At 57.1% G+C, this 20,430-nt stretch overlaps 1 protein-coding gene across 4 annotated transcripts in view; it reads left to right on the top strand.

Moving 5' to 3' along the window:
• XRCC1 (X-ray repair cross complementing 1) overlaps positions 1 to 14,006 on the top strand; it is a 91,542-nt gene extending 77,536 nt beyond the window's left edge. For all 4 annotated transcript variants that reach the window (XM_075606439.1, XM_075606438.1, XM_075606441.1 and 1 more), the window contains 7 exons: positions 6,051 to 6,144; positions 8,853 to 9,051; positions 9,555 to 9,612; positions 11,311 to 11,450; positions 11,697 to 11,787; positions 12,325 to 12,400; positions 12,659 to 14,006. In XM_075606439.1, the coding sequence (XP_075462554.1) occupies positions 6,051 to 6,144; positions 8,853 to 9,051; positions 9,555 to 9,612; positions 11,311 to 11,450; positions 11,697 to 11,787; positions 12,325 to 12,400; positions 12,659 to 12,772 (772 nt within the window). In that variant the 3' untranslated portion in view covers positions 12,773 to 14,006. The remainder of the gene's footprint in view (positions 1 to 6,050; positions 6,145 to 8,852; positions 9,052 to 9,554; positions 9,613 to 11,310; positions 11,451 to 11,696; positions 11,788 to 12,324; positions 12,401 to 12,658) is intronic.
• The last annotated feature ends 6,424 nt before the right edge of the window (positions 14,007 to 20,430 follow it).

The raw sequence follows: 20,430 nt of genomic DNA, 5'->3' as shown, positions 1-20,430 counted from the left end.
TGTTGGCGTACTCGCGGTAATGGCGTGCGGCCCTTTATTCCCCGCCGTGTTGGCGTACTCGCGGTAATGGCGTGCGACCCTTTATTCCCCGCCGTGTTGGTGTACTCGCGGTAATGCCGTGCGGCCTTTATTCCCCGCCGTGTTGGCGTACGCGCGGTAATGCCGTGCGGCCTTTATTCCCCGCCGTGTTGGCGTACTCGCGGTAATGCCGTGCGGCCCTTTATCCCCCGCCGTGTTGGCGTACGCGCGGTAATGGCGTGCGCCCCTTTATCCCCCGCCGTGTTGGCGTACTCGCGGTAATGCCGTGCGGCCCTTTATTCCCCGCCGTGTTGGCGTACGCGCGGTAATGCCGTGCGGCCCTTTATTCCCCGCCGTGTTGGCGTACGCGCGGTAATGCCGTGCGGCCCTTTATTCCCCGCCGTGTTGGCGTACGCGCGGTAATGCCGTGCGACCCTTTATTCCCCGCCGTGTTGGCGTACGCGCGGTAATGCCGTGCGATCCTTTATTCCCCGCCGTGTTGGCGTACTCGCGGTAATGGCGTGCGGCCCTTTATTCCCCGCCGTGTTGGCGTACTCCCGGTAATGCCGTGCGGCCCTTTATTCCCCGCCGTGTTGGCGTACGCGCGATAATGGCGTGCGGCCCTTTATTTCCCGCCGTGTTGGCGTACTCGCGGTAATGCCGTGCGGCCCTTTATTCCCCGCCGTGTTGGCGTACGCGCGGTAATGCCGTGCGCCCCTTTATTCCCCGCCGTGTTGGCGTACTCGCGGTAATGCCGTGCGACCCTTTATTCCCCCGCCGTGTTGGCGTACGCGCGGTAATGGCGTGCGGCCCTTTATTCCCCGCCGTGTTGGCGTACGCGCGGTAATGGCGTGCGACACTTTATTTCCCGCCGTGTTGGCGTACGCGCGGTAATGGCGTGCGGCCCTTTATTCCCCGCCGTGTTGGCGTATGCGCGGTAATGCCGTGCGGCACTTTATTCCCCGCCGTGTTGGCGTACTCGCGGTAATGCCGTGCGGCCCTTTATTCCCCGCCGTGTTGGCGTACGCGCGGTAATGGCGTGCGACCCTTTATTCCCGCCGTGTTGGCGTACGCGCGGTAATGGCGTGCGGCCCTTTATTCCCGCCGTGTTGGCGTACGCGCGGTAATGGCGTGCGGCCCTTTATTCCCCGCCGTGTTGGCGTACGCGCGGTAATGCCGTGCGGCCCTTTATTCCCCGCCGTGTTGGCGTACGCGCGGTAATGCCGTGCGGCCCTTTATTCCCCGCCGTGTTGGCGTACGCGCGGTAATGGCGTGCGGCCCTTTATTCCCCGCCGTGTTGGCGTACTCGCGGTAATGCCGTGCGGCCCTTTATTCCCCGCCGTGTTGGCGTACGCGCGGTAATGGCGTGCGGCCCTTTATTCCCCGCCGTGTTGGCGTACGCGCGGTAATGGCGTGCGGCCCTTTATTCCCCGCCGTGTTGGCGTACTCGCGGTAATGGCGTGCGGCCCTTTATTCCCCGCCGTGTTGGCGTACTCGCGGTAATGCCGTGCGGCCCTTTATTCCCGCCGTGTTGGCGTACGCGCGGTAATGCCGTGCGGCCCTTTATTCCCCGCCGTGTTGGCGTACGCGCGGTAATGGCGTGCGGCCCTTTATTCCCCGCCGTGTTGGCGTACGCGTGGTAACGCCGTGCGACCCTTTATTCCCCCGCCGTGTTGGCGTACTCGCGGTAATGCCGTGCGGCCCTTTATTCCCCGCCGTGTTGGCGTACTCGCGGTAATGCCGTGCGGCCCTTTATTCCCCGCAGTGTTGGCGTACTCGCGGTAACGCCGTGCGGCCCTTTATTCCCCGCCGTGTTGGCGTACGCGCGGTAATGGCGTGCGCCCCTTTATCCCCCGCCGTGTTGGCGTACGCGCGGTAATGGCGTGCGCCCCTTTATCCCCCGCCGTGTTGGCGTACGCGCGGTAATGGCGTGCGGCCCTTTATTCCCGCCGTGTTGGCGTACGCGCGGTAACGCCGTGCGGCCCTTTATTCCCCGCCGTGTTGGCGTACGCGCGGTAATGCCGTGCGGCCCTTTATTCCCCGCCGTGTTGGCGTACGCGCGGTAATGCCGTGCGACCCTTTATTCCCCGCCATGTTGGCGTACTCGCGGTAATGCCGTGCGGCCCTTTATTCCCCGCCGTGTTGGCGTACGCGCGGTAATGCCGTGCGGCCCTTTATTCCCCGCCGTGTTGGCGTACGCGCGGTAATGGCGTGCGACCCTTTATTCCCCGCCGTGTTGGCGTACTCGCGGTAATGCCGTGCGACCCTTTATTCCCCGCCGTGTTGGCGTACTCGCGGTAATGGCGTGCGGCCTTTTATTCCCCGCCGTGTTGGCGTACTCGCGGTAATGCCGTGCGACCCTTTATTCCCCGCCGTGTTGGCGTACGCGCGGTAATGCCGTGCGACCCTTTATTCCCCGCCGTGTTGGCGTACGCGCGGTAATGCCGTGCGGCCCTTTATTCCCCGCCGTGTTGGCGTACTCCCGGTAATGCCGTGCGGCCCTTTATTCCCCGGCGTGTTGGCGTACGCGCGGTAATGGCGTGCGGCCCTTTATTTCCCGCCGTGTTGGCGTACGCGCGGTAATGCCGTGCGCCCCTTTATTCCCCGCCGTGTTGGCGTACTCGCGGTAATGCCGTGCGACCCTTTATTCCCCCGCCGTGTTGGCGTACGCGCGGTAATGGCGTGCGACACTTTATTTCCCGCCGTGTTGGCGTACGCGCGGTAATGGCGTGCGGCCCTTTATTCCCCGCCGTGTTGGCGTATGCGCGGTAATGCCGTGCGGCACTTTATTCCCCGCCGTGTTGGCGTACTCGCGGTAATGCCGTGCGGCCCTTTATTCCCCGCCGTGTTGGCGTACGCGCGGTAATGGCGTGCGACCCTTTATTCCCCGCCGTGTTGGCGTACTCGCGGTAACGCCGTGCGGCCCTTTATTCCCCGCTGTGTTGGCGTACGCGCGGTAATGGCGTGCGGCCCTTTATTCCCCGCCGTGTTGGCGTACTCGCGGTAATGGCGTGCGGCCCTTTATTCCCCGCCGTGTTGGCGTACTCGCGGTAACGCCGTGCGGCCCTTTATTCCCGCCGTGTTGGCGTACTCGCGGTAATGGCGTGCGGCCCTTTATTCCCCGCCGTGTTGGCGTACTCGCGGTAATGGCGTGCGGCCCTTTATTCCCCGCCGTGTTGGCGTACTCGCGGTAAAGCCGTGCGGCCCTTTATTCCCCGCCGTGTTGGCGTACTCGCGGTAATGGCGTGCGGCCCTTTATTTCCCGCCGTGTTGGCGTACTCGCGGTAATGCCGTGCGACCCTTTATTCCCCGCCGTGTTGGCGTACGCGCGGTAATGCCGTGCAACCCTTTATTCCCCGCCGTGTTGGCGTACGCGCGGTAATGCCGTGCGCCCCTTTATTCCCCGCCGTGTTGGCGTACTCGCGGTAATGCCGTGCGGCCCTTTATTCCCCGCCGTGTTGGCGTACGCGCGGTAACGCCGTGCGGCCCTTTATTCCCGCCGTGTTGGCGTACGCGCGGTAATGCCGTGCGACCCTTTATTCCCCGCCGTGTTGGCGTACGCGCGGTAATGGCGTGCGCCCCTTTATCCCCCGCCGTGTTGGCGTACGCGCGGTAACGCCGTGCGGCCCTTTATTCCCCGCCGTGTTGGCGTACTCGCGGTAATGCCGTGCGGCCCTTTATTCCCCGCCGTGTTGGCGTACGCGCGGTAATGCCGTGCGGCCCTTTATTCCCGCCGTGTTGGCGTACGCGCGGTAATGCCGTGCGGCCCTTTATTCCCCGCCGTGTTGGCGTACTCGCGGTAATGGCGTGCGACCCTTTATTCCCCGCCGTGTTGGCGTACTCGCGGTAATGGCGTGCGGCCCTTTATTCCCCGCCGTGTTGGCGTACTCCCGGTAACGCCGTGCGGCCCTTTATTCCCCGCCGTGTTGGCGTACGCGCGGTAATGCCGTGCGGCCCTTTATTCCCCGCCGTGTTGGCGTACGCGCGGTAACGCCGTGTGGCCCTTTATTCCCCGCCGTGTTGGCGTACGCGCGGTAATGGCGTGCGACCCTTTATTCCCCACCGTGTTGGCGTACTCGCGGTAATGCCGTGCGGCCCTTTATTCCCCGCCGTGTTGGCGTACGCGCGGTAATGGCGTGCGACCCTTTATTCCCCCGCCGTGTTGGCGTACGCGCGGTAACGCCGTGCGACCCTTTATTCCCCGCCGTGTTGGCGTACGCGCGGTAACGCCGTGCGGCCCTTTATTCCCCGCCGTGTTGGCGTACGCGCGGTAATGCCGTGCGGCCCTTTATTCCCCGCCGTGTTGGCGTACTCGCGGTAACGCCGTGCGGCCCTTTATTCCCCGCCGTGTTGGCGTACGCGTGGTAATGCCGTGCGGCCCTTTATTCCCCGCCGTGTTGGCGTACTCGCGGTAATGCCGTGCGACCCTTTATTCCCCGCCGTGTTGGCGTACGCGCGGTAATGGCGTGCGGCCCTTTATTCCCCGCCGTGTTGGCGTACTCGCGGTAATGGCGTGCGGCCCTTTATTCCCCGCCGTGTTGGCGTACGCGCGGTAACGCCGTGCGGCCCTTTATTCCCCGCCGTGTTGGCGTACGCGCGGTAATGGCGTGCGCCCCTTTATCCCCCGCCGTGTTGGCGTACGCGCGGTAATGGCGTGCGACCCTTTATTCCCGCCGTGTTGGCGTACGCGCGGTAATGGCGTGCGGCCCTTTATTCCCGCCGTGTTGGCGTACGCGCGGTAACGCCGTGCGGCCCTTTATTCCCCGCCGTGTTGGCGTACGCGCGGTAATGCCGTGCGGCCCTTTATTCCCCGCCGTGTTGGCGTACGCGCGGTAATGCCGTGCGGCCCTTTATTCCCCGCCGTGTTGGCGTACTCGCGGTAATGCCGTGCGACCCTTTATTCCCCGCCGTGTTGGCGTACGCGCGGTAATGCCGTGCGGCCCTTTATTCCCCGCCGTGTTGGCGTACGCGCGGTAATGCCGTGCGGCCCTTTATTCCCCGCCGTGTTGGCGTACGCGCGGTAATGGCGTGCGGCCCTTTATTCCCGCCGTGTTGGCGTACGCGCGGTAATGGCGTGCGACCCTTTATTCCCCGCCGTGTTGGCGTACTCGCGGTAATGCCGTGCGACCCTTTATTCCCCGCCGTGTTGGCGTACGCGCGGTAATGCCGTGCGGCCCTTTATCCCCCGCCGTGTTGGCGTACTCGCGGTAATGGCGTGCGGCCTTTTATTCCCCGCCGTGTTGGCGTACTCGCGGTAATGCCGTGCGACCCTTTATTCCCCGCCGTGTTGGCGTACGCGCGGTAATGCCGTGCGACCCTTTATTCCCCGCCGTGTTGGCGTACGCGCGGTAATGCCGTGCGATCCTTTATTCCCCGCCGTGTTGGCGTACTCGCGGTAATGGCGTGCGGCCCTTTATTCCCCGCTGTGTTGGCGTACTCCCGGTAATGCCGTGCGCCCCTTTATTCCCCGCCGTGTTGGCGTACTCGCGGTAATGGCGTGCGGCCCTTTATTCCCCGCCGTGTTGGCGTACTCCCGGTAATGCCGTGCGGCCCTTTATTCCCCGCCGTGTTGGCGTACGCGCGGTAATGGCGTGCGGCCCTTTATTTCCCGCCGTGTTGGCGTACGCGCGGTAATGCCGTGCGCCCCTTTATTCCCCGCCGTGTTGGCGTACTCGCGGTAATGCCGTGCGACCCTTTATTCCCCGCCGTGTTGGCGTACGCGCGGTAATTCCGTGCGGCCCTTTATTCCCCGCCGTGTTGGCGTACGCGCGGTAATGCCGTGCGGCCCTTTATTCCCCGCCGTGTTGGCGTACGCGCGGTAATGGCGTGCGGCCCTTTATTCCCCGCCGTGTTGGCGTCCGTGCGGTAATGCCGTGCGGCCCTTTATTCCCCGCCGTGTTGGCGTACGCGCGGTAATGGCGTGCGCCCCTTTATTCCAATGCGTGGGAGGTGTTTGACCTCCCCTGTGCCTCTTGTGTGGTCTCCGATGCCCTTGCTGCTTTCTCCCCTGACATGCAGTGTTTTTGCCCCAGGTACCTGATGAGTGCAGCAGAGTCCAGCAGTGATGAAGAGGATGATAGTGAGGAAGATTCACCCCCCAGAGCCAAAGCTCCCACACCTAGACAGGTGAATGCAACTTCTCTGCGTGCGTATGCCCGGCTCGCCCGCCTCCTGGATCCCTCGGGGTGAGCTCGCCCACACCCACTCGCCCGCCTCCTGAATCCCTCGGGGTGAGCTCGCCCACACCCTCTCGCCTGCCTCCTGGATCCCTCGGGGTGAGCTCGCCCACACCCACTCGCCTGCCTCCTGGATCCCTCGGGGTGAGCTCGCCCACACCCACTCGCCCGCCTCCTGAATCCCTCGGGGTGAGCTCGCCCACACCCACTCGCCCTGCCTCCTGGATCCCTCGGGGTGAGCTCGCCCACACCCACTCGCCCGCCTCCTGGATCCCTCGGGGTGAGCTTGCCCACACCCTCTCGCCTGCCTCCTGGATCCCTCGGGGTGAGCTCGCCCACACCCACTCGCCCGCCTCCTGGATCCCTCGGGGTGAGCTCGCCCACACCCACTCGCCTGCCTCCTGGATCCCTCGGGGTGAGCTCGCCCACACCCACTCGCCCGCCTCCTGGATCCCTCGGGGTGAGCTCGCCCACACCCACTCGCCCTGCCTCCTGGATCCCTGGGGGTGAGCTCGCCCACATCCACTCTCCCGCCTCCTGGATCCCTGGGGGTGAGCTCGCCCACACCCACTCGCCCTGCCTCCTGAATCCCTCGGGGTGAGCTCGCCCACACCCACTCGCCCGCCTCCTGGATCCCTCGGGGTGAGCTCGCCCACACCCACTCGCCTGCCTCCTGGATCCCTCGGGGTGAGCTTGCCCACATCCACTCGCCCGCCTCCTGGATCCCTGGGGGTGAGCTCGCCCACATCCACTCGCCCGCCTCCTGGATCCCTCGGGGTGAGCTCGCCCACATCCACTCGCCCTGCCTCCTGGATCCCTCGGGGTGAGCTCGCCCACATCCACTCTCCCACCTCCTGGATCCCTCGGGGTGAGCTCGCCCACACCCACTCGCCTGCCTCCTGGATCCCTCGGGGTGAGCTCGCCCACATCCACTCGCCCTGCCTCCTGGATCCCTCTGGGTGAGCTCTCCCACATCCACTCGCCCGCCTCCTGGATCCCTGGGGGTGAGCTCGCCCACATCCACACTCCCACCTCCTGAATCCCTCGGGGTGAGCTCGCCCACATCCACTCTCCCACCTCCTGAATCCCTCGAGGTGAGCTCGCCCACATCCACTCTCCCACCTCCTGAATCCCTCGGGGTGAGCTCGCCCACATCCACTCGCCCTGCCTTTTGGATCCCTCTGGGTGAGCTCGCCCACATCCACTCTCCCATCTCCTGGATCCCTCGGGGTGAGCTCGCCCACACCCACTCGCCCGCCTCCTGGATCCCTCGGGGTGAGCTCGCCCACACCCACTCGCCTGCCTCCTGGATCCCTCGGGGTGAGCTCGCCCACACCCACTCGCCCGCCTCCTGGATCCCTCGGGGTGAGCTCGCCCACACCCACTCGCCCTGCCTCCTGGATCCCTCGGGGTGAGCTCGCCCACACCCACTCGCCCTGCCTCCTGGATCCCTGGGGGTGAGCTCGCCCACACCCACTCGCCCTGCCTCCTGAATCCCTCGGGGTGAGCTCGCCCACACCCACTCGCCCGCCTCCTGGATCCCTCGGGGTGAGCTCGCCCACACCCACTCGCCTGCCTCCTGGATCCCTCGGGGTGAGCTTGCCCACATCCACTCTCCCATCTCCTGGATCCCTCGGGGTGAGCTCGCCCACACCCACTCGCCCGCCTCCTGGATCCCTGGGGGTGAGCTCGCCCACACCCACTCGCCCTGCCTCCTGGATCCCTCGGGGGTGAGCTCGCCCACACCCACTCGCCTGCCTCCTGGATCCCTCGGGGTGAGCTTGCCCACATCCACTCGCCCGCCTCCTGAATCCCTCTGGGTGATCTCGCCCACACCCACTCGCCCTGCCTCCTGGATCCCTCGGGGGTGAGCTCGCCCACATCCACTCTCCCGCCTCCTGGATCCCTCGGGGGTGAGCTCGCCCACATCCACTCTCCCACCTCCTGAATCCCTCGGGGTGAGCTCGCCTACATCCACTCTCCCATCTCCTGGATCCCTCGGGGTGAGCTCGCTCACATCCACTCGCCCTGCCTCCTGGATCCCTCGGGGTGAGCTCGCCCACATCCACTCTCCCACCTCCTGGATCCCTCGGGGTGAGCTCGCCCACATCCACTCGCCCTGCCTCCTGGATCCCTCTGGGTGAGCTCTCCCACATCCACTCGCCCGCCTCCTGGATCCCTGGGGGTGAGCTCGCCCACATCCACACTCCCACCTCCTGAATCCCTCGGGGTGAGCTCGCCCACATCCACTCGCCCTGCCTCCTGGATCCCTGGGGGTGAGCTCGCCCACATCCACTCTCCCACCTCCTGAATCCCTCGGGGTGAGCTCGCCCACATCCACTCTCCCACCTCCTGAATCCCTCGGGGTGAGCTCGCCCACATCCACTCGCCCTGCCTTTTGGATCCCTCTGGGTGAGCTCGCCCACATCCACTCTCCCATCTCCTGGATCCCTCGGGGTGAGCTCGCCCACATCCACTCTCCCACCTCCTGAATCCCTCGGGGGTGAGCTCGCCCGCCTCCTGGATCCCTCGGGGGTGAGCTCGCCCGCCTCCTGGATCCCTCGGGGGTGAGCTCGCCCGCCTCCTGGATCCCTCGGGAGTGAGCTCGCCCGCCTCCTGGATCCCTCGGGGTGAGTTAGCCCTGCTTTGTTGTTTCAGGATCCGGAGTCAGTCCGACCGAACCATAAAAGTCCCGGGTCCAGCCCGGCTAAGGCCCAGCCAGCGAGGGCTCCTGTGAGGGAGGAGGAGGAGGAGAGTGAGGAGGAGGAGGAGAGACCCCGGGCGTCCGAGACCAAAACAAACCATTCACTGAAAGAGGAGGCGGAGTACGGAGGCTCCACAGACGACGACATCATGGGTAAGCGGGCGGCTGCACCGGGGGGACGGGGGGCATAGTGTGTGTGTGTGTGTGTGTTTCATAGTGCGTGTGGGGTCTGCACGGGAGAGGTTAGGGGGTGCATAGTGTGTGGGGTCTGCGCGGGAGAGGTTAGGGGGGTGCATAGTGTGTGGGGTCTGCACGGGGGAGGTTAGAGGGGTGCATAGTGTGTGGGGGTCTGCACGGGGGGTTAGGGGGTGCATAGTGTGTGTGGGGGGGTTAATAGTGTGGGGGGTTGCACAGTGGGGGGGTTGGGTGGGTTAATAGTGTGGGGGGGCTGCACAGTTTTTAATAGTGTGAGGGTTCACAGTTGGGGTAGGCTGGGTTAATAGCATCTGGGGGACTGCACAGTGGGGGGTAGAAGGGATTAATAGTGTGTGGGGGGTAGGGGGTGCTCGGGGGGGGGTAGAGTGGGTTCATAGTGTGGGGGGGCTGCACAGTGTTGCCCTGGTGGGGCTTTTACTTATTTAATTCCTTTGTTTTAGATGAGGGAGCCCCCCATGGCGAGGATTCTGGGGGAGATACAGAGGATGAGCTGAGGAGGTAAGAGCATTGCTCACGTGATTGTGTGTGTGTGTGTGTGTGTGTGTGTGTGTGTGTGTGTGTGTATTGTACAGCTGCTGCTAACATTACATGCAGTGTGTGTGTGTGTGTGTGTCTGTTGTACAGCTGCTGCTAACATTGTGTGTGTGTAAATTGTGGAGCTGCTGCTAACATTGTGTGTGTGTGTGTGTGTGTGTGTGTGTGTGTGTGTGTGTAAATTGTACAGCTGCTGCTAACATTGTGTGTGTGTGTGTGTATGTATTGTACAGCTGCTGCTAACATTGTGTGTGCGTGTAAATTGTACAGCTGCTGCTAACATTGTGTGTGTGTGTATTGTACAGCTGCTGCTAACATTGTGTGTGTGTGTGTATTGTACAGCTGCCACTAACGTGTGTGTGTGTGTGTGTGTGTGTGTGTGTGTGTGTGTGTGTGTGTGTGTGTGTATGTATTGTACAGCTGCTGCTAACATTGTGTGTGTGTGTGTATTGTACAGCTGCTGCTAACATTACATGCATTGTGTGTGTGTGTATATTGTACAGCTGCTGCTAACCTTACATGCATTGTGTGTGTGTGTGTGTATTGTACAGCTGCCGCTAACATTACATGCATTGTGTGTGTGTGTATTGTACAGCTGCCGCTAACATTACATGGTGTGTGTGTGTGTGTGTGTGTGTGTGTGTGTGTGTGTGTGTGTGTGTGTGTGTGTTGTACAGCTGCCGCTAACATTACATGCATTGTGTGTGTGTGTATTGTACAGCTGCCGCTAACATTACATGGTGTGTGTGTGTGTGTATTGTACAGTTGCTGCTAACATTACATGCATTGTGTGTGTGTGTGTGTGTGTGTGTATTGTACAGCTGCCGCTAACATTACATGGTGTGTGTGTGTGTGTATTGTACAGCTGCCGCTAACATTACATGCATTGTGTGTGTGTGTATTGTACAGCTGCCGCTAACATTACATGGTGTGTGTGTGTGTGTATTGTACAGTTGCTGCTAACATTACATGCATTGTGTGTGTGTGTGTATTGTACAGCTGCCGCTAACATTACATGGTGTGTGTGTGTGTGTATTGTACAGCTGCCGCTAACATTACATGCATGCAGACAGGCGGCAGCATCGTGTGTGCGTGCAGCGGGACAAGGCTGCCACTTCCACGTAATTGTGTGTTTTCGCATGCTCGCATTCTAAGGTGGCTTGAACTGCTTGCTCTGTGTGCAGCTGGGTGAGTGCATGCTCTCACTGCTGTCTCGTGAGTGCTCTGTGTGCAGCAGGGTGAGTGGATGCTCTCACAGCTGTCTCGGTGAGTGCTCTGTGTGCAGCAGGGTGAGTGGATGCTCTCACTGCTGTCTCGGTGAGTGCTCTGTGTGCAGCAGGGTGAGTGGATGCTCTCACTGCTGTCTCGGTGAGTGGTCTGTGTGCAGCAGGGTGAGTGGATGCTCTCACTGCTGTCTCGGTGAGTGGTCTGTGTGCAGCAGGGTGAGTGGATGCTCTCACTGCTGTCTCGGTGAGTGGTCTGTGTGCAGCAGGGTGAGTGGATGCTCTCACTGCTGTCTCGGTGAGTGGTCTGTGTGCAGCAGGGTGAGTGGATGCTCTCACTGCTGTCTCGGTGAGTGGTCTGTGTGCAGCGGGGTGAGGGGAGACTCCCTGCCGCTGACCGCAGCGTGGGACAGACATCCTTACTGCTTACTTCTCTCAGGATGGAGGAAGAGAAGCGAGGGAAGAGTGAACCCAAACTGTCCCCTCCGAGGACGGACCCGTACAGCGGCTCCACAGATGAGAACACGGACGTGGAGGAGGAAGAGGAGAAGCTGGAGCTGCCCATACCGGAGCTGCCCGGTGAGTACCCGGCGAGTACCCGGTGAGTACCCGGCCATCACTCCTACTCCTTAATAGTATCTCTAACCCTGTCACAACCCCCCTTCCCAGGCACATTTACATCCTACGTATAAAAGGAAGCCCCAAGCCCCAAATAGTGCCTGAGGTGTTACAGCAGGACAGGAGAATGGGCAGGCGGGGTGGGACACGTGCTCCTCAGCTGCCGTTCAAAGAAACAATTTAACTAAAATTCACTTCCTCATACAGATCTGTTCCTTGGCAAACGCTTCTTCTTGTACGGCGAGTTCCCGGCCACCGAGCGCAGGACGCTGCATCGATATATCACGGCTTTCCACGGGTAAGGCAGGGCCACAAAGCTTTATACAGCTAGCGGTGTGGGTGGTGTTAGAGAGGACCTGTCGCTGCAGAGGGGAGCGCGCGACAACGGGCGGGCTGCAGAGGGGAGCGTGCGGCGGCGGGCGGGCTGCAGAGGGGAGCGCGCGGCGGCGGGCGGGCTGCAGAGGGGAGCGCGCGGCGGCGGGCGGGCTGCAGAGGGGAGCGCGCGACAACGGGCGGGCTGCAGAGGGGAGCGCGCGGCGGCGGGCGGGCTGCAGAGGGGAGCGCGCGGTTGCGGGCGGGCTGCAGAGGGGAGCGCGCGGCGGCGGGCGGGCTGCAGAGGGGAGCGCGCGGTTGCGGCCGGGCTGCAGAGTGGAGCGCGCGGCGGGCGGGCTGCAGAGGGGAGCGCGCGGTTGCGGGCGGGCTGCAGAGGGGAGCGCGCGGTTGCGGGCGGGCTGCAGAGGGGAGCGCGCGGTTGCGAGCGGGCTGCAGAGGGGAGCGCGCGGGCGGTTGCTTTTATTATGCGAGTCCCTGCTCCACCTTTTGTGTCTCACTGCAGGGATCTGGAGGAATACATGAGTGAGAAGGTGCAGTTCGTAATCACTTCTCAGGAATGGGATGACAGCTTCGAGGAGGTGAGTCCCGCAGCCCCAGACTTCTGCATTATAGCGTCTGATCGCAGAGATACGCAGACGCATTATGCCTAACCCCATACTTAAGTGATGTCAGACACAAAAGATGGCCCAGTTATGGGTTAATGCGGGTTTTCTGCGAGGTTCTCGCCTCGCTCTAGTATCTGGGTCAGAATCACTGACGTGTTAGTGGAACACGGTCGTCTGAGCCGTTCTCCCGCCCCCTTTCTATTTCCTAACCTCTCCTATCCCCCCGGCCAGGCCCTGAATGAGAACGCCAGCATCTCCTTTGTCCGTCCGCGCTGGATTTACAACTGCAACGAGCGGCAGAAGTGCATCCCCCACCAGCCCTACGTCGTGGTGCCGCAGGCGTAGGCAGCCAGGACGAGGGGCTCCTCGTGGTGGAGCAACAAGGAGAACAGAGGGTTAAACCTGTCCGGGCCGTGTACAGGGCAGTCCTGGGACCTCTAGTCTAGGATAAGAACCCTCGGAGCAGCCCAGGGACCTCTCATCGTTTTATAGGTTGAACCCTCCCCTGCCCCCAAGCTTCCCCCCCCTGCCCCCTTCTGAGCGATGTTCTGCAGGTCTCCCCCTGGAACTCCCCGGCATTATTTTACGATGTGGTCACTGCAGTTAGGTGTATCTCACGGTGTCCTGGCACAATACCCTTTTAAATAACGATGGATCCCCATGCAGAGGAAGCCTAGTAGGACCGCAAGAAAGCTGTGAGGGTGTCATGGGAAGCCCTCGTTCCTTCTGTCTAGAAACAGCACTGATTAGGCTCCTAGACCATGGCAAGACATTCACAGCCTGGCTGTTCAGAGAGGGGGTGCAGAAATACAGTATCTGTCACCTGTGGTGTCCCCCAATGAGTGACAGCAGAAATCGTGCCCCTATAATCTCAGGTTGTGCAGCTCGATGGGCTGTGGGCACCTCTAAGGATGGACATCTAAAGGTTGAAATGCTAGTAGGTGACATAAAGCGCATCTGTTGAAGACGGGGCGGGAGGGGCACTGAGATGCCAGTTCTTATAAGGACTTGTTGGTATTGGGGCAGCATGGCCAAGGACCCCCTAGAATTGGACAATAGTGTTAATTTAAAAGACAACTCTTGGATGACAGCCGTAGTATACAGAGCTGGTCAATATAGAGCCTGGATTAGGAATAATGGGGTTATAGGACTGGGAGCAGCAGTCACTGAGCTCTGCTGTGTACATGCCCTGGGAGAAGGCAAAGAGGGACTCTCCCTCTGACCCGTCACTGGCTCGTTCTGACCCGTCACTGGCTCGTTCTGACCCGTCACTGGCTCGTTCTGACCCGTCACTGGCTCGTTCTGACCCGTCACTGGCTCGTTCTGACCCGTCACTGGCTCGTTCTGACCCGTCACTGGCTCGTTCTGACCCGTCACTGGCTCGTTCTGACCCGTCACTGGCTCGTTCTGACCCGTTACTGCCCTCTCTCACACACGGACACATTTTACAGCAGCTTTGATTTTGTTCCCTGTGCTCTTTGTTTTAAGTGGCCAAGTTGTGAAAAGTTGTTTTTTTTCTTTTATTTGTAAAAATCTGTTTTTTTGTAGAAAACAAAATAAATATTGTCCTTTTTTTTTTTATTGGTATATCTTTGCACACCCCAGCTCAGCGCGGCACAGCTTGCCGTGTGTATGGATGCAGAGCTCGGCACTTTTACAGATAGGGGCAGGAATAGGGATGCAGCATGTCGCCTCTAGGACTGAGTAGTGGGACATAGTCTAGAGCAGAGGTGGTCCACTCCGGTCCTCAAGGGCCACCAACAGGTCCGGTTGTAAGGATATCCCTGCTTCAGCACAGGTGGCTGTCAAAGACTGAGCCACTGATTGAGACCCCTGTGCTGGTGAAGATAGCCTTAAAACCTGGTGATTCTTGAGGACTGGAGATGGCCGCCCCTGGTCTGGTACCTGTAGGATGGTTACCTTGTAGTAACGAGCCTTCACTCTCCTGCCCATACCTCTCAAAGCTCTACTGTTCCATCCACTCCTGTTCTGATCACCAAAGCTTTACCGGGCCGTACGAAATCCTCTCCTATTCCAAAGCGGCCCTCCACGTAGCAGACTCATCTCCTGGGAGATCTGCACACGTGGGGGCGCACAGAGGTCCTCCATAAGGACGGCACTCGCGTCCCTTCACCTCAACACTGTGCCCTCTGCTGATTCCGTTCATGCACTTAACTCTCGCCATCTTCATTCTGCAGCACCCATAGCATTCCCTGACTGCCATGTACCTCCCCCGTCACACGTCTGCAATGCTTTTATCAGATATAAAGAAACGTTCATCACAAACAATGTCCAGTATACAGATTAGTCCTCAGTCCCGTATACAAGGAAGATTCATTTAAACAGATTTAGCCAACAGTGTTTTTATTTTATCTTCCTACTGCATTGTTAGTAATAATCACACGAAGAGTTAAACAACCTAACCTAAGAGCATCGCATGGAAGTTATTATAAGGAAAGAGCTTGGGCGAGTCTTATTAAAGTGGAGAACGTACATGTGGAAGGTTGGCTGGGTTGTCACAGAGGACTCCACGCTTTCACTCACTAGCAATGCAGTGCTCTTCCCAACCTCTTCCCAACCTCTTCCCAGTGCTCTTATACTAGAATACAAAGCAATGCTTTTCTTGGAGGTCTCATGTCCATTCACAGTGGGACCTTATGCTTGTGGAGTAAGTCTGGACTTGTTGAAAGTCAGTGACTGAAAATTGTTGGGTGATTGTATTAGTCTCAACTCGATGGTAGCCACCCTATGCCAGCAGAATTAGTCTACCTCATTGGAAGGATGTCTTTCATTAAGATTGAGTCTCTACATAGGAAGCCTTGGGAAGGCAGCCTCCATCACAGTCTCTCTGGCATGCCATTGCATTCCTGGCATGGTCAGGAATCTCACAAAATGAACCTCAAATAATTTCAGGAAATGTTACTGCAGAATCCAACTCCTCCTGTAGGCCTTCACACCTTCACGTGTATTGTCTCATGTTCTCACAATGGCTTTTGTTTTAGTGGGGCTTCCTCACAAAATGGGGAGGAGAAAAAAATGAAAGCCACTTTGGCCACCACGGTGAAACCAGGGAGATTCCTTGATGCAGCGGATGTGCCCGGAAGATGTAAGGTTGATGTATTTCCTCTTCATCTATGAATGTCAACAACACGCAAGCCTTGGGTCCTATGTCACCAAACACCATTTAATCCATGTATTCCTAGTTAGAAAGTGGCCAAGTGTCTCGTTACAAAATGTATCCGGGTGCAAGAAGAGCGATGTGTTCACATTGCATTGCTGATCCATTAAACACGTGTAGGATTTAAGGCAGAGTTTAGGGCTCACCCAAAGTCTGTCTATAAACCAGTTCCCAAGCCAGACTGCACCACGTTTTTCAGAGAAAATGTTAAACGATCCCGGTTATTTGAACCAGTTTTATACCCGGTATCTGCCATAATGTGATCTTCCGTAAGGAGAGGGATTCTCACGAGTGCGATATTCCGTAAGGAGAGGGATTCTCACACGTGCGATTTACTGGAAGGAGAGGGATTCTCACGCGTGCGATTTACTGGAAGGAGAGGGATGCTCACGAGTGCGATATTCCGTAAGGAGAGGGATTCTCACGCGTAGAATCTTCTGGAAGGAGAGGGATTCTCACACGTTCGATCTTCCGTAAGGAGAGGGAATCTCACACGTGTGATCTTCTGGAAGGAGGGATTCTCACGTGTGATCTTCCATAAGGAGACGGCTTCTCACACGTGTGATCTTCCGTAAGGAGAGGGATTCCCACCCATGTGATTAAATACGGTAGTTATTTGATGCGAGACATTCTGATCACATAACAGGAAGGTGGGGCCAACTATTCACTTAAAATTCAGTCGCAGTGGAAGACAAAATATGTGTTTAAATGAACATGTAACAATTCATCACTACTGTTCCTATCTCATCCAGATGTGAAATGTGGCACTAGCCTCAGTTATTGCTAAATGTGTAACATGAGGTTGCACCGTTCACCGTACAGGCCGAGATTACTGCGCTTTTACCATCACTTCTAGATAACGGTTGGCGGTCAGCTGGGGCAAAAATAAAAATTAGAACTGGCAAGAAAATGCCTCATTCTCAATCTATGTAACCATATAAATAAATAGAGGCAGCAGCACACATTACACATACAAAAGCTTGTTACATGAATAAAATTGCCATTGTTTCAGTCTGCACACACGTGGTATTCTCCAGGGTCGGACTCCTCCTGTGCGAGGTTACTGTGAGTAAGAAACCTATGCTAGGCACACTGTGTTGTGGTGAGCTGTGGCTGCTGTATTTATTGCAGTAGGTAATGGGAGCCTGTTCTTGCCTTACAGTAATGAAACCGCTGTGACATGTTAACACTTGTACAATAAGGCACGCCACACTTCCGCATGTTCATATATACAGTTAGGTCCGGAAATAATTGGACACTGATACAAGTTTTGTTATTTCGGCTGTGTACAAAATAAATTCAAGTTACTGTTAAATAATGAATATGGGCTTAACGTGCATTCTATCAGCTTTAATTTGACGGTATTCCCATCCAAATCGGAGGAAGGGTTTAGGAATTACATCTCTTTAATAGGTAGCCCCCTCTTTTTCAAGGGACCAAAAGTAATTGGACAATTGACTCAAAAGCTGTTTCATGGACAGGTGTGGGCTATTCCTTTGTTATTTCATCATCAATTAAGCAGGTAAAAGGTCTGGAGTTGATTCCAGGTGTGGCATTCGCATTTGCAAGCTGTTGCTGTGAACCCACAACATGCGGTCAAAGGAGCTCCCAATGCAAGTGAAACAGGGCATCCTTAGGCTGCAAAAAAAAAAAGAAAATCCATCAGAGAGATAGCAGGAACATTAGGAGCGGCCAAATCAACCGTTTGGTACATTCTGAGAAAAAAAGAACGCACTGGTGAGCTCTGCAACACAATAAGGCCTGGACGTCCACGGAAGACAACAGTGGTGGATGATCGTAGGATCCTTTCCATGGTAAAGAAAAAAGCCTTCACAACATCCAGCCAAGTGAAGGACACTCTACAGGAGGTAGGCATATCATTATCCAAGTCTACCATAAAGAGAAGACTTCGTGAGAGCAAATACAGAGGGTTCACCACAAGGTGCGAACCATTCATAAGCCCCAAGAATAGAAAGTCCAGATTAGACTTTGCCAAACAATATCTAAAAAAGCTAGCCCAGTTCTGGAACAGCATTCTTTGGACAGATGAAACTAAGATCAACCTGTACCAGAATGATGGGAAGAAAAATGTATGGAGAAGGCTTGGAACGGCTCAAAATTATGAAAATTGTGTCAGTGTCCAATTATTTCCGGACCTAACTGTAGTGGTTTTAATCACAAGTGCCTTATTGCCAGGGTAAAAATCATCACAAGCTAAGCTTTCTGTGGCCTATAACTCGCTGGCAGCAAAGCCCTGAGCTACGTACCCATCCTCTGCACTGCTATATGTTTCCCTTCACGCTTTGGTAATAACCTTGTCTGTTGTCAAACTGGGGCGCTGATGGCAATGCAGCTACACCGCCACCTCCAAACACCGCAAGGAAACCAGAGCATGTGCTCACACAGTGGCTCTTCCCAGCAGACAAAGATGGCGGGGTGTATGTGGGCGTGATCGCTCCCCACTACCTTACAGGTCCTACGATTGGATTCACCCCCCACGGGGTAGTCACAAGCTGCATTGCACTGGTAATGTGGACACCCGGCTTCTCACCGAATCTCGTGCTAACGCATGGGTGGGCGACTCCTGTCCTCAAGGCCCACACCTACAGGTCAGGTTTTCAAGACATCCCTGCTTCAGCACAGGTGGCTCAAGACAGACAGCCACCTGTGCTGAAGCAGGGATGTCTTGGAAACCTGACCTGTAGGTGGGCCTTGAGGACAGGAGTTCCCCACCCCTGTGCTAATGTCAATGCATCAGGGAGAAATGCTGACACCTCGGGTTATTAGTATACAGCTTGTGCCTCCGCCGGGGAAGACTACCCATAGGAGAGGAGTTGGAGGACATTGGACTGTACCCAACACACACGTCACATTCCCCCTTTTTTCTGCTGCAATAAACTCACGAGATGGTGCAAACCTCCCCGGCTAACGGCTTGCACCATTCCCCAGCCGGACCGGTGAATCCGAGCACCGCTTCCTTTGCAAGGATACCCAGACTAACCCGAGATTTCTCTGGAGATTTCCCTCGCTTAGGGCCACGATTATAGGAGAGTGACTAAACGGGGGCTGTTTCTACAGGGAGATCCCACTGGAGTGGTCCCTATTCAGTATGCTGGGAAGCAGCCTCTTCCATGAGAGGACCGAAGCCTTGTTTAAATGAATGGCGCCTAAATCTTTCTGAGCAAAGGGAAGCGGACCTCCCCGACTTTGAGCTGTGGCCGGTAGTGCATTGCTGCTCCACGGAGGGGTGAAAGAAAGGCATAGGAGATAAGTGTAAGTTATTAGGCACGGGGATCTCAACTCCAATCCTCAAGACCCCACCAGCAGGTCAGGTTTTAAGGATATCCCTGCTTCAGCACAGGAGGCTCAATCAGAGGCTCAGTCAAAGACTGGAACTGATTGAGCCACCCGAGCTGAAGCTGGGAAATCCTTAAATCCTGACTATTTGGGGACCTGGGGAGGGGTGGTGGTCTTGAGGACTGGATTTGGGAACCCCTGCATTAGGCTTATTATAACGGGTCTGGGTGTTACAGGGGTGATTAGAGCAACAACCTGCACAACGGACTTAAGTTCATTGGGAAATGGCAGGGCCCGTATCAGGGGACGTTGTTTAAATCTTGGAGTGGCCCGTTAAATTCGTTATTAAACAGCGACGTGTCAATGCCATTGTGCTGGCATTTTATGCGTCAACATTTCCCATCAAGCCTGGCGGAACAAGAGGGGCCCGGGTGCCAGCATGTGCCCTGGGTGCCCCGGGTGCCCGCGTGTGCCCTGGGCCTCCTCCGTGCCGTGTCCAAGCAACATTGGTACCTGTTCTTCTATACTTCTGCTCCATCTAGCACAGTATCGGTTTCAAGCGCTTTTTTACTCTTATTCCTTGTATGATCAATCGATTTTATATGTTCTACTAACATTTTATGTGATATTTTTTTTTTGCGCTGGTATTTCTTTTATCACCAAACCCCTAGGACGTCCAGGGGTACTGGGCCCCCGCGCTCTGCGCCCCCGCGCTCTGCAGCTGCTCCGTCCCTGATAGAAATGCCGGTAAGGATCAGCGTTACGCGTAAGACACGCGTATCAATATATTCTTACATCTGGCGCTGACAAGAATGTGTTTTGTGTGGTTAGCTGCTATGTCCAGCATGTTTATACAGCGCGTGTCTGCGCACACACACACACACACACACACGCACGCCCAAGTGTTTTAACTGACATGCAATGGTCAAACAAACATGGAACACGCGCCTTAATGAATGACCCTTAGTTCTGTAGCGCCTCCTTGTTTCGCTTTTCATTGCGCGGTTAAAACGCTGGCTTTAAGCCAACACTCCTCATGTTCACATGATGATACTGGGGCCACAGAGGGGCCGGGGAGTGCCGCAGAGATGGATAGAAAGAATACCTATTCCAACGGGAAATGAAGTTGCCCAACACAAGAAATAAAATCTAATGGTACATATGTATAAACAATGCATCCAAATACACAGACAGTGAGGGAAAATGGGAATGTCTATTTATGAATAAAATATGATGTGTTATCACTAATAATATAAGGGAACACAAAACGCAGGTCACGTGCTACAAAAATAAATATTAAAAAAAAAAGTGTGGAAAGGGTCATTTTGTTCCAAAGAGTTGACAAGATTTCCGAAAGGGGCCATATAAGCGGTGAGTGCTGGAATATACGTTTATGCCTTTGCACGTTGAATTGAAACGGCAGCAGTCCCTTCCTCCCCCTCCCCACCCCCCCGGGAGATGGGGAGGGAGATATTTCAGCGCCTCCAATACAGCCTTCCAGGAAGGTTTCCAAAACTGAGCGCTTAAC

The sequence above is a fragment of the Ascaphus truei genome, chromosome 6 (genome assembly GCF_040206685.1).
Source record: "Ascaphus truei isolate aAscTru1 chromosome 6, aAscTru1.hap1, whole genome shotgun sequence".
NCBI lineage: Eukaryota > Metazoa > Chordata > Amphibia > Anura > Ascaphidae > Ascaphus > Ascaphus truei.
The sequence above is the reverse complement of the archived record's forward strand: the minus strand, read 5'-3'. Positions and strand labels throughout refer to the sequence as shown.